General features: G+C 37.4%; 1 protein-coding gene across 13 annotated transcripts in view; it reads left to right on the top strand.

Moving 5' to 3' along the window:
* The window catches only part of EPHA6 (EPH receptor A6), a 532004-nt gene extending 519682 nt beyond the window's left edge, over nucleotides 1-12322 (top strand). For all 13 annotated transcript variants that reach the window (XM_072885203.1, XM_072885210.1, XM_072885220.1 and 10 more), the window contains one exon: nucleotides 1658-12322. In XM_072885203.1, the coding sequence (XP_072741304.1) occupies nucleotides 1658-1772 (115 nt within the window). In that variant the 3' untranslated portion in view covers nucleotides 1773-12322. The remainder of the gene's footprint in view (nucleotides 1-1657) is intronic.
* Nucleotides 12323-13963: the final 1641 nt, after the last annotated feature.

Consider the following 13963-nt stretch of genomic DNA (forward strand, 5'->3'; position numbering starts at 1 on the left):
AAATCATCAAGCCCGTGTCAGTCCTCATGTGGAAGTTGTTCCACACCTTGCTGCCCTTCTTCAACCATCTCTGAGTCCCCTCTATCATTTTTGAAATGAAAACAGTGCACCCAGTATAAAAAGGTTTGGGCAAACTAGGGATTAATATGGTAGCATAATGATACGATCTGTTTTGTTCTCTATTCCTTTCCCATTGATTCCTAATCTTTTATTTGATGCTGAGACTATCTGTATTAATAATGGTAATGGTCAGTTAAGACTTAGTAGCTTGGCCAGTGGCCAGTCTTTCAGTGCTCTTTTATACCCAAATCATCATTAGACTCTACAGACACTCTGGCAGGCTTCTTGTACCCCAGTGAGCTTGCAAAAAGGATTTATTATGAGTTTTTTTTATTAGGTGTCTTTTTCTGGTTGTTCCTCAAGTTTTTTTAGCCTGCTTTACTGTGCTTTTACAGATAATCTGCCTAAGATTATCATCCCTTCTACTTTCTGTCTTTAGACACCACTTCAGCTTTTTGAAAGATTCCTTCTTTCTTCAAATAACCTCCGTTACCCTAGGCCTGCTGGCTTCTTTCTCAGTTTTATCAGGCCTTCCTTGATAAGTGCTATGCATTGTTCCTGCATTTCTAATACCACTCCCCCCTGTAAAGGTTTATTCTTTTAGCTGACTCTTTTTAGCTTCTAAGATGCTCAATATTTTTGCATAGCCCCTCCTGACCTTAAGTGCTGTGTATCGTCCCCTATGTGAATGTTGAGCCCAAGTACATAATAGTTGCTGCTATCCAGTGGCTCTTCATCTGGAGGATACAGAGACAGGTATCTTGAACTGCAAATCTGAAACTCATAAAGGTCATGCGTCATCCGATGAGCTCCTTTACTAGCTATATCATCAAACAATTTTTGAGGGTATCTAAACAGGCAATGTCTATGCTGTGTCCCAGCACAGGATTTGCACAATTGACAGGGCATATCTGAAGCTTCCTGCCTTCGCCACCTCTGTGATCTTTCTCAGCATATTGTAGTTGGTGATGTTTAGAGAACAACAAAACTAGTGGATTGTGCTGGATGCTGAGGGCTGTTGACTTCATTCCTGCCAAAGAGTCAGGCTCTGTGGGCAAGCTACCCCTCCTGGGGTGAAGGTCTAGATGAGATGAAGGGAAACCAGGACGGAAATCTGGGTCGAGCTGGAAGGTTCACTGCTATTCTGATCTTTAGACCATCTCTCGCCACCATTTCCCAAATCATCAGAAGCACAGCCTCTGTTATTTCAGCCTCAGGACTGCAAAAGTGAGTGTATCAGCCCTGTTCCTTTGCAAATGTAAGTGGGAAACATTTGCTACTAACACATTACTAAAAATGGGCTATTAGAACCCACCTCTTAGGTTCTTCCTCGAGATTTGGAAAAATTACTTTACCATTAGTATCACAACAGATACCAGTACTCTAACTACAAGATTATTTTTTTCTTAAATGGCTGTCTTTAAATAAATTTGGAATTGACAGGTGCAGAAAACTTGAACATTTGCAGCATTCTTATATGTCCCAGTCCTGAAAGTAAACTGTCCTGAAGTAGAGCAATTCATCATATATTTATAGTCTTTTGTGTGCAAGAGGCTTTACTATACTTGCATCCAAGATGAAACTTTTTATCTTGCAGTGACGTTAGAAGGATTGGAGTTGTACTCATCGGACACCAGAGACGAATAGTCAGCAGTTTACAGACTTTGCGGTTACACATGATGCACATACAGGAGAAAGGATTTCATGTATGAAAGTACTAGAATCAACTGTGTTTTGTGCCTCAGCATTTCTAAAATGGAAAAATATTCTCATTCTTCCCTTCTGCTCTTCCCAACTTCAAGAACTGCAGTCTCCTGTTCAGATTATAAAAGTACTTCTATGTTAATGCTTCCAAACTGGAATTTTTAATCACACTGCGCAGCTCCTCCACCAGTTATCTGCCGATAAAATCCTGGCCTACTGCAAGACTCTCGCTACACATTGACGAATAACTCAGCATGGATGTGTAACTTTGTATAACAGTATTTGGGAAACTTTCATGAACTTACTTGAAAGTAGTAATCTATTTGGCCTGGTGTGGCTTCTTTATCGATGTATTTAGAGTTTGCTGGTAGATCAAAAGTATTTGACTTCTTTCCTGTTCTGTGACCATGTAACTTCCAATACCAAATGTGCAATCAAGAAGTTTGACATAAATATTTATTTTATCTCTTAATTAAATCCAAATGTATGGGTCCTATTGTTATATTACTTTATAATAGTTTAAATGCTGGTAAACCGGTGCCTCAAAACATTAGTATTGTTTGCAGAAATGACTGATGATTTTATGTAGCGAGTTTTCATTGTATGAATAATTGGGAGGATAGTGAGAGAAATCTGTTTGAAATCTTAAGGTCCTTGATTTTGAATTACTTTAGCACTCGACACTTTTTATGCTTTAAATTTTAGATTAGGTTGGAAAACTTGTTCATCCTTGGGATTCTTCACCACCCTAGACTTTTTTTTTTTGTAGTACTCAGCATTTGCTTCTACTACGTGGCAAATATTCACTGGAAAACTGATTGTAATGTTTCCATAACCACGTGTAAAACATGGTTGTCAGCTATATCACGGCCACATAGACCTCAGAAAGCTTTCTGTTCCAAAAATGCAGGCCTCCGCTGCTTGAACTAAGCATAATTTCCACCAGTGGTAGTAGACCTTAGAAGGCCAGCCACCAGTGGGGTGATGTGCTTATTCCCATGGGAGCAGGCCGGTCATATCATCCTCCAGTTGAGGGCAGTGGTACAACCACCAACTAATGCTGAAAGTTACACGCTGTGGTATTCAGTTATCTTGTACATAGGCAGAAAAGGAGATGTAGGACAGCAGTGTAATAATATGTTGCCTTGAGTCTACTTCTAACTGCTTTTAGAAGTAAAAAGCAGACTCTGCTGAAATGGAGCTCTGGTTACTATGGGCTAGATCTTCATTTAGTACAGATATCTACATGACACTGAAGACAATTACCTTTAGAACTCTTCAATAGCCATATTTACATGCAAGCAAATGGCTGCAAAGGCCTAACATAATATTTGTACCTCTCTAAGACTTACAGCTTTCATGTTTTATTCAGACAACTTACACAGATGTGCTGGGCTACATTTCCAAACTTTTGCATGGGACATGCGCTACTGGGAACAGGGGAACGAGCGCATGTCTGCATGCTGTAGAAGTCACGCGCAAATCTACATGCATGTCACATGTAAACTGGGTGCAGATGCTTTTGTTGATTTATACATCAACAAATGTTTGAGGTTTTGAGTTTTGTTTTTGAGTTACGTGGTATTCCAATATAGTCAAGCATTACAACTCTTCCGTTAAAATGTGCATTTGGGTAATTAGTATAATATATGTGTATATCAAAATGAATTAACTACTTTATGTAATCATAATGATATTTACTGCTTAATTTACAGCTTGTAAATCAAAACGTATTCCCTAACTCTTGGAAAAGGCTGCCGTTGTATACTGGTGGCAAAGAAGGAAAATCAGAAAGCAACTCAGAAAAGATTATGCTTCCAGCCAGTTCACAGAGTAAGACATGCTAGGCCTGATTCACTGTTGTCACTTTATGTTAGAATAACTGCATTAATTTAAGTGGGTAACAGTAGTGCACTAAGTAAATTTTCCTTTCTTTCATTAAAAAAACCACCACATTTAACTGAGGAACGAGTTTTCTAAAGATCAGGATTCACCAGTGTTCTACAATGTCAATTTGATGAGTTTGTTTAAGGAAGGGCAGCTCCAGTCCTATTCTAGCTACAAAGGTAATTTTGTCAGTATGAGTAGCCCTGCTGAACTCACTAGGACTGTACAAGCATGTGTGTTTCACAGGATCACGGGCCTTTAGTGGGAAAAAAGCATTTGTTCTTTCCTGTGACTGTCACTTGAATATTTCTGCCCCAATTCTACATCTGAATTTTTTTTTGGTAAAGGTTTTCTTATGGAAAGAAAATCATACTTACCTGAAGCCTCTTAAAAAATACTATAATCACAGAGTAATTTAAACATTGATTTTCCTTTATCATTTTGTTGTCCATTTTGCCTGTCATTGCTTCTGTGGCCAACAACGTGACATCTGTGGAAGGAGCCTCTCTCACAATTAAACACATTACCGAGGAGGTATGAGTCTGTTATTTGTTAATGGGGTTTCACAATTACTCATAACTAATCCAAACCATGTATGTGCACTTTTAAATTCCCTTTTGCACATTTATTCATTCCTGGTAGTGTGGATGCAGAGTAGTACGTTACATGCACACAACTTGGATATATTTCATGGAAATTAATTTCCAAATTTATCACACTACTGAAAATATATTTTCAATAGAAAAATATAACAATATTAAAACATTTATTAATCAGATATATTTTTTATATAAACAAGAGTTTGGGTAACCAGAAAGGAAAGAACAAGGGATTCTTTGAGTGAGGACATTTATTAAAAACATTGTAAATCCAGGATTTTGTGGGTTTATGTGGCTTGGTTTGTTGTTGTTGTTGTGCAGTATGACACTTCCATAATAGTTATCTTGATGAAATTTACATTTTCCCCATTTTGGAAACATTTTATTTGCTCTTGCTCCAAGCCTACTCTTGGGGGGGAGGGGGGCAGATGTTCCTAATTTTTTCATTTAAAAACAACAGGTGTTATTTTTCAAACGTGAGCTTAATTTTGTGCAAGCCACAAATGTACATGTGAAATTAGAGTAACTTTCTTTGTTACAGGGGATACTTTCTTCAGGTGAAAATCAGCTCTATTTAGTTATCCTGCATATTGCAGTGTGCAGTTAGAGATTAAATTTAACAAATTTAAGCAAATCTAGTAGGCTGTTTTTGAGAATCTGTCCCACATTGCAGAGAGCTTCCTGACTAAAAGTACTGATTGAAAGTTCACAAAATAAAGTGTGCATGATATGCAAGCCAAAAAAAAAAAAGCATTAAAATGTGGACATAAGGAAATAGTTCTAAGTTATTTACAAGTAATATCCATGTGTAGGTTTTTCTCACAGATCTGATTGTCGCCAATCTAGAATAAAATCCATCCACCTCTACTGTTACCACTACTTGTGTATTACATAAGCCTCCAAAACATAGCTTAAGTGAGGACCTTGACTACTGAGCAGGACCAGGTTAGTGTCTCTTGGTTGCCAAGTGCACTGCCCCAAGCTGTCCATCATGTGCCAACCACAATGCTTCCCAAGTTGACTGACAAGTAACTTGGATGTCCATGCAGCCAAGTGGGGTGGTCATCTAACATGGGAACCATATCAGTCATCCTTACTCAAGCTATCCCTACTTGTCAGTCAGAGCCCTGAGACCTATTGCGAGGTATTTTTCTCACCTAATTTTGGAGGTCTGCATTTGAGCTAGTCATCCGAGGACTCTCTTCAATGAAGAGAAGTGGGCCCTCGTAGGATGTGAGTCACCTGACAAATGTAATTATTTACTTCTGGGTTAGATTAATTGTGCCAAAGAAGCATCTGTTTCTCTGCATTCAAAGAGATCAAAATGCCTCGCTTATATCCAGGCATCTGTGTTTGGTCAGATGAATTTCATGCATTGATTGTATCCAGTCCTTATGCTGAACTTGTGAAAAAGAGAGGATCTTGTCCATAATGTTGGTGTTAAAATTGAACAAGTAACAGCAGAAGGTTTAGTAGATTTTGTTCATGAGGTGTTTGCACATTGGAATTACTGAGAAGCAATGAGACTCTATGAGGTGAAAGGAAGAGAATTGAGCTATGTAATTTAAATTTTTCTTAAACAAAAGTTACCCTTTCTGTTTCCCATGAATGTAAATTCAGTGTCTGTCCAATAAAAGCTTAGACACATGCTATGCTTTAAGACATCAGCCAAGACTTTTCAGCATAAGGCAATCCTTTAATTGCAAATAGTGCACTCAACAATAAATTCAAATAAATTAGTTGCTCTGGACAAAGCATTCTGTGTCCAAAATTGTATTAGGTATTAGCTGGATTATTCTGACATGGAACTCATAGACTGTAGTACTTTGATTTTTCTGTGATTTAAGACTGACTATCCATTTTCCATTTTTTATATGATGAGCCTAATACTGGGCTCCATTAATTTCTTTTTCAATGCAGATTCATACAGGATCCAAAGGTGGGTCATAAGTAACGTACAGATGCCCTTTATTCAGATGCAGTAGAGATTTACGATGTGGAATAGCTGGTACCGTGGAGGTGCCTAGTAAGACTGTATTAACCACAGCAATTTACATGTTTGAATGACCCCATGGGACAGTATCAGCCACCAAGGTGAAGCAGCATAGAACATACTTTAACTTATATTGAAGACCAGTTGCTAAATTTCAGCTGGCCCCATTGCAAACTGAAGCATGAATTTAGCTGTTTTAACTCAGCTGATGGAATGGCTCTATGGGACACATTCTGGCAGCTGAGAATTTCTCTTATGAACACAGGGTACCTGTAGTTACCCTGTCATGGGTTCAGTTTATCAGTGTATGTCCCACAGAGAGTAGAAAGGAGGATCCACTTCTAATCCAGTCCAACAAATCTTTTAGAGTAACAGAAGTTAGAGTCATAATAAAAAGTCTGTCTTCCATTGCATTTTCTGGGAATAGTATTAAAAATAGAGATACTTCACTTATGGCATTTGCACATGGTTGAAGAGCACTGTATTCTGTTAAACAGTTTTCTTCCAGAATATCCTTGTTCACCAACTGTAATTGATATTTCCTGAATAAATGGCAAGGATAATCTTCCTTTTTTTTTCTTTTTACAATGGTACCATTATTATTTTTTGAGAGTGAGGGAAAGATGTGTTGGACTGAGCTAACGCTTAGTAGGACAGCGATCTTGAACTCTCCTGGAGAGACAAATGAATCAGCACTGAAAAGGAAAAAAAATCCCTAAAGCCTACAATAAGGTGAAAAAGGAAGAGCTGTCCATATTGTGCTAAGGAGCTCTGACAAAAACCAAGAGAGTTGCATAAGGCAGTTCCATGCACTTGCAGCTCACAAATATCTTCTACCATCATATACTGTATTTAGTAGTGCACACTGCTCATCCATGAGTGCTATGGTTGTATATAGTTCCTCAGATTATGGACCAGGATGTGTTGAGCATGTTATGGATATAAAATATTTGTCTATTTGTACATAAAGAATTGTAAATATAATGTATATCATAATGTCTGAGATTTTTCAGACCTCCAGAATTAATTACCTAACTCCCAATAACATTAATGGGGTTGATCTGCTCCATTGGGTCTTAAAATTTTTAACAGCATGCACTGTATGTGTATAGTACTTCCCAAACTTCCTCAGCTTTTTATCTGGAAATGGACAGCCTCTCTTTTCCTCCACAGGCCGAAAAAACATTTTCAAACTGTCTTACAGAAAGCTGCCTGGTCACCTCATGCTGACCCTTCTACCGTCACCACACCAAACCCCTTTCTACTGATTCTTCTCCGTACAACTAATTACTGTAGAAGTCATCAGTGATCATAAAGGGGAAGCAAGGTGCCCATGAGCCAGCATCTCTAGTAAGATGTAGTCCATGCTATAAAAAGTTTGAGTCCCTCTGCTGAAGTCACCAAAGATGTTTAGACAACATATACATTATTTTATTTTAAGTAGCCATTTATAGACACTTATGAGGTTAAAATGAGATAAATTTTCAAGGGAATATGAGTAAGGATACGCCAGCATATAGTATAAAAAGATGTGCTGAATTTTAGAAAGGAAAACCAACAAAAATTGTTGATAAAACATGAGGTTAAAAAATGGATTAAAGTATATTTCCATATTTTATATGTGAAATAATATAACACCTGTTCAGTGAAATCTATGTGTGCATATGTTTCTTTAAATATTCTACATGAGTATCTCTTACCTTTCTTTCCTGCAAGAGATTTCCCAAGTACATCTCTCTTCCAGAAATGTTTAGCATATTATCTGATTTTTCATACTTCTGTAATTAAACTGGAATTAAAAATGCAAAGTCATGACACTGAAGATATGGGAAAAAATATATTAAAAAGATCAGTCTCAAAATCATTTGAAGTTTTCACACCTGTTCTACTTTGTTCCTGTCCAAAATTTTGACCTATGTCTAAGCATCTGAGCACTTTGACTGCTAGGTAACTACACATGTGTCTCAGTAATAATGTGGGTACTGTGCCACACTCAGAAATTCCTGAATCTGTAAACAGTTACATGTTTGTGCAGCTTAATTCATATAAGGAGGCTGATTAGAAATGGGACTATTTACATGAGTAGAGTTAGGCACAAAGGACTTGCAAATCCAAGTCCCTATAAAATATTTGTAAGGCGGCATGAGATAACATATTTTGTCATTTTTTTTAACTTCAGTACCACATATGGTTTCCTTGCGGAGTCCAGTGTATTCTTTGATATTATTATAGAACCTCCTGCACATATTGTTCTTGATATGTGAGGAGATATTGCTGACTTTTTTCTTCTTTTGGGAAATACTATGCATTTTAGGGAATATTCATCTCTAACATGCACATCATCAAGCTGATTACAAATTTGTGAATAAACCATAATATTATACTAATACTTCTTGTTATTGACAATTCAGTGAAGAACTGCTGAGCAGCAGCATGTATGTTGAGCGGTAGATAAGCCAAAACCCTGGGACTGAAAATTCATAAATCAAAGAGAAATCTGTCTCTATTATGAACTGTGTGATGCCTGGGGCCTTGCCTGTATAGAAAGCAACCTTGAATCTAGGATCTGGAAAATCACATTTGGGGAGATCTACGCTGGAATCCAAATATTCATTTCTGGTTGTGAATGATGAAAAAGTGCCCACTGAAACACTCAAGGGAGTATTTTCATAGTATCATCACAGCGTAATGCTCTGAGGCTCCTCTTCAGCAGTGATAGGCAAAAACCTAGTTGCTGGCTTTCCAGGGTCCAGCCTATGACAAAAACCTGGTAAAATTGTTATCATTTAAATTAGAACCTCCAGCAGACACAATTATATAACTGAAAGACTACTTGTTCTTCTTGTTGCATATTGGCTTTTTTGAGAGGAACCTGAATAAACCAGGAGTACAGCTATCCGGTTAAGAGTGGCTTACAAACTGAATTTTCAGTTTTCTCTTATTCAGTCTGAGTTCTACTTGAGAATGATTAAGAGGCAAAAAGGAAAAGCAAAATAGGATTTTTTTTTTTAGAAGCTGAATGCTCTGAGCTGTATAACTTACGATCACAGTCCCTTTATGTACAATAGGATTAGCTGAGACAGACAAAGTGCAGCCAATGTTTCAAATCTGTAGATTATTTTAGTTACTAAAAGCCATCTTTGCAAGTTCCATTTTTGTCTTGGGAAGATGCTGCTCTAAAACACCCGGTATTTCCAAATCCTGCTGAAAGATTTTAATAAACTTTTTGATGGAGTAATTCCTGGGACAATGATGTAACCGTGAGGAATTAAATGTTTCAATGTCAATAGGCACGGTCTTCTTGTGACCAAAATTCATGAGAGTTTGTTACTGACTTCACTGGCAGTGAGAGGAAGCTCTATGTTATACATACATTATGTAGGATTCAGCTTTCCAAACAAACTCTCCTTTCCTGCATCCCACCACTGTCATGTTTGATTTGTTGTTAGAGAACCAGCACTTATTAGGACGCATGCTGTCTTGTCATTCAAATGTATCGCTAAAAGTTTTTGCTAGTCTTAATGTCTCTGTTGAGAGTTTCAGGTTGAGATGTAGGCTGGTCATTCAGGGCATGATCCAAAATCAGTTAAATCCACAAGAAGATGTTAATTGACAGGTTTCGGATCAAGAGTTTCTATAGATTTGCATGGAACAGATGGCCTCATTTAACAGGGGAAAAGGGAGTGCACTGAACATAAAAGACAATGCTACTACCTCAGGGATGTGATCAAATAGATTATGGTTACCTTCAACATGGTAGAGCTGAATTGCAAGGTACAAAAGGTGGTTGCTGCACTGTTGTTTTATGTGGAATGGACTACTGTCTCTGAGTTTGGAATAAGTATTTAAAATTGCCTACACATCTAATAGAGTATCTAACAGAAATGTTTTGGGTTGGTTGTTGGTTTTTTTTCCCCCTAGAAAATCCCCCAAACTCCTGGATTTAAATTCAGGATAAACCCACCATCCCCATCAAACAAACAGAACCTACAAAAAAATAGGATTTGTCTACCTTTCTTTTTTCCTAAACATATACCATTATGCAATACGATCTCCCCTTCATAATAGCAGTTCTAGCTGACCATTTGCCTCTTCGAGCAAGCTGTTTCATACTCCTAGTGCATTGCAGTGTAAGTTTTGAGATTTGCCAGTTAATGAAAGGCACAGTAGCAAATAAAATAACTAATGCCCTCCTAGTGGTTCTGTTTACTGGACTCTTTCATTAATTCCCTGTCTCAAGAAAACCATCCTACTCTAAAATTCCTGACACATAAACACGTAAGCATTTTAAAGCTTATGGCCATGATTCCCTATCTCCCTCTCCCCAACAAACTGTCAGCTTTGAATTGGCAGTGTAGCATTTTTAATATCATCTCTTTTGCAGCAATTTCTTCTTCCAACTTTTCTACATAAGGTAGAGGCTATTTCAGATTAAAAGTGGGAAAAGTTGTTTCTTGGTTAACTCTGGTGAAGGAACTGGATTCAGTCAGTACTTCAGTATATGTTGTTCTACCTACAGCCTTGTGTCTGCTTCTTTTGAGGCCAACGTCAAAATTCTCTGATGGTATCAGTTTTGTCATGCATGGTGATGCCGTGACTGAAAACCCAGAGGGTTTTCTAACAAAAAGGGCTTGTTCTTGTTTGGTGCGATACAACTCCTGTTGACTTCGGTAACAACGACAGGTACTCTGCGCTTCTCAGGATTGCATCTGCAGTTTAACAAGGAAAAAAAAAATCTTTAAAAGATCATGTGAAACCCTATTTACTGAAAGGCAATAGTTTATTTTCTAGCAAAGCAACCTTAATTGTTTTTTCATCAGTTTAAAAAAAAAAAACAAACCACTTTCACTTACAGAAAAGATGCAAGAAAAATATTTGACTACCTTCCAAAAATTAGCTTTGATTTTTTCTTGGAAGATAACATGGTTGGTATGATTTCTCAGGATAGCTTCTATTTCTGTGTGTTGGTTTTAAACGTATCTGAATTAAAAGGGGTTTTAATCTCTGTCTCTTCTGTGAAATTAGATTGTACACAACTAAATATGACTGCTCTTCATAGTTTGCTGTTCTAGCATAGCCATAAAATGTATCAATGTATGTGTATATATGAATAACTATTTGATGACAGACACTTTAGATTATATACTTAAGCAGCCATGTCAAAACTTTAAAGGTAGATGGTTTCAAAAGTAATGGTATAATCATAATACTCGCAAACTATTTTACAAACAAACCGTGGCCTCAGCACAGATCTCATATCCTTACCAGTAGTCTGAAACCCTTTTCTTTAAAGACCCTAGATAACATTCGTTTTTGCCATTGTTTCTTTTCCTCTTACCAAGATGTATTTGAATAATGACAACTACCTGTAACTCAGTCTTCACCATTCACCTCACAGAAAAGCAGCCTTGGTACTGCACCTCTAAGTTATATCTTCAGCGGTCTGAACTTGTGTAGCATTGCACGCAGCAAGCACCATCTACTCATTCTGAGAGACGGAACATTTCACAGCTGCTATCGTTGGTTTCCCCCTGGGACTGCCTCACTGTTCAGAATGACTTTTCTTCCCGTAATCTATCTCCCATACATGTTCCAACTGCATTTTTCTTTCTGCCTTTTCGCCAGTTTATAACAGTATTGTAGGAATAGCCATGAAATAAAATGCTTAATATACTGATTTGCAGTCCCAAGGGGAATTTACATTAGAAGTGAAGTCGTTATTATTTACTGAAAAGTGGTGTTATCTTTTTTTTAATTATTATTATTATTCTATTCCTATGATAATATGATGTTCCATGTAAATTTTCATGTGCTGGCATGCCTACAAGTTAATAGTGTAATAGAATGCTCAGCTCTCAACATTAGGGTGTTTTTAAGGTGAATTGCATTACATATGCCATCTCTTTGCAGAAAGAATATGGGGTTTGGCAAAGCTACCTGCTGAGCAACATAATAAGATTTTTGTACAAAGTACAAGTTACTGATTATTATTGTATTTTATTTTTCTATGATTTCCTAAGAGGCATTATCAGGTCTTACAGATGGGGTAAGCCTGTTTATTAAGATATTTATTAGCAAATAAAAGTTACAGTACTGGTGGTTATATTTGAGTTAATGGTGTTTGTTTTGCCTTAAGTTACTAATATAATGATACACAGTGAAGCCTGTCATAGATGATCATGCAAAAAAACCCCAGCTGCTTAACACAGGGTGGTGTACTAATAAAGATGGACCGGCAATATGTTCTAACACTTGAGATGCTTCAGGGTGGTGTTGTTTTTTTTCAGCTAAAGAATGCTTAATCATAGTGGCCTCCTCTGTGCTTACCACTGAGCGTTTATGCTCTGATAAACGCCTTGACAAAATGCACACACAGTTAACAACATCAGGAAAAAACTATACACATTGAAAGTTCCAAACAACAGCACTCCCTCCTTCTTGAGAAACACTGGGAATCTGAATTTTAAATAGATTTTAATGTGCTATTAAGATTCTGCAGTACTGCTCACCCTCCTTACGGTGGTTCACTGAGCCATGCAACTCTTTCTCTAGTGTTTTTCAAAACTCTACTGACAAATGCAGTTTCAAAACTAATCGTATTATGTAAATAATGCCAGGGCAATACACAGTGAAGTATATTAAAAAAGAAGTGAATGCTAAATAATGCCAGGGCAATACACAGTGATTCAAAAAGAAGTGAATGCCATATACAGTAATCAGACCCTACCTCAAAAAGTTTAAAATTATAATTAGCCTTTCATTTCATAACATCATATGCATGTAACACAAAACTGAACAGAAGCGTGTGTAGATTAATAGGAAATGAATGTCAGATGTCCACAGTCCATTACATCCTGCATATTTTACATGGAAAAGCTTTCTCACTAAGGACTGTCAGGTTTAACATAGTGTATATAATGAAGAATGAATATTTCATTTTAGATCTGGTTACAGAAATGTCTTTGCCATTCTTTGTTCTTCACTGAGTTTAGAACTAGTTCTTAGATATAGACTGATTTCAGTATAAAAAGGAGGAGACGACACCCTCCCCTAACACAGACTTACCCCACAACCTGATTAGCTTTTAGAAAGTGCTTCAAGCCAGAATTTCACTGTAAGATTTAAGCTACTTGGTTTTCCTTTAACGGCTCATAATGTCACTATGAGGGAATCTCATCTTTTTGTCAGAACCTTTCTGGGTATAGGGAAATCATGAAATCATGATTGCAATTTACCTCACACCTTTTATAATAATGAAAGCAACAATGAGAATTAGAAAAGCCAAACAACAGACAAAATATTTGTCGTATTTTTAATCTTTGACATTTAATGCGAAGCACATTATAACTGGGAGTTTCTGACTTGGGATTTTTGGCAAAAAGAACTGTCCACATTGCTATCAGACAGTTATTTCTACAGCTCTCGCTCCTCTCCCCTGGGCAGAAGTTGAGACAGTAGACTGAAAGCAGTGTTCCCTAGAGGTGAAACTACATTGGAGTTTTTCGTAACAAGGGGTGTAGCTCTGTGAAGGAAAATTGCTTCTTCAAGCCAAGGAGCAGTACAGACCTCCTTTTGGGAAGCAGAGGCAGAACCGTGCGCTCCACCCCTCACTCATTGCTTACCTTCTGTTTAAAAGTGAAGGGCACACCCAAAACTATGCTTAAGATCTGGAATTACAGAAATATCGGACTGTAGTGAGGGGAGCAGCAGGGACTGAGCT

Source organism: Ciconia boyciana, chromosome 1, assembly GCF_034638445.1.
Source record: "Ciconia boyciana chromosome 1, ASM3463844v1, whole genome shotgun sequence".
In the NCBI taxonomy this organism is placed as follows: Eukaryota; Metazoa; Chordata; class Aves; order Ciconiiformes; family Ciconiidae; genus Ciconia; species Ciconia boyciana.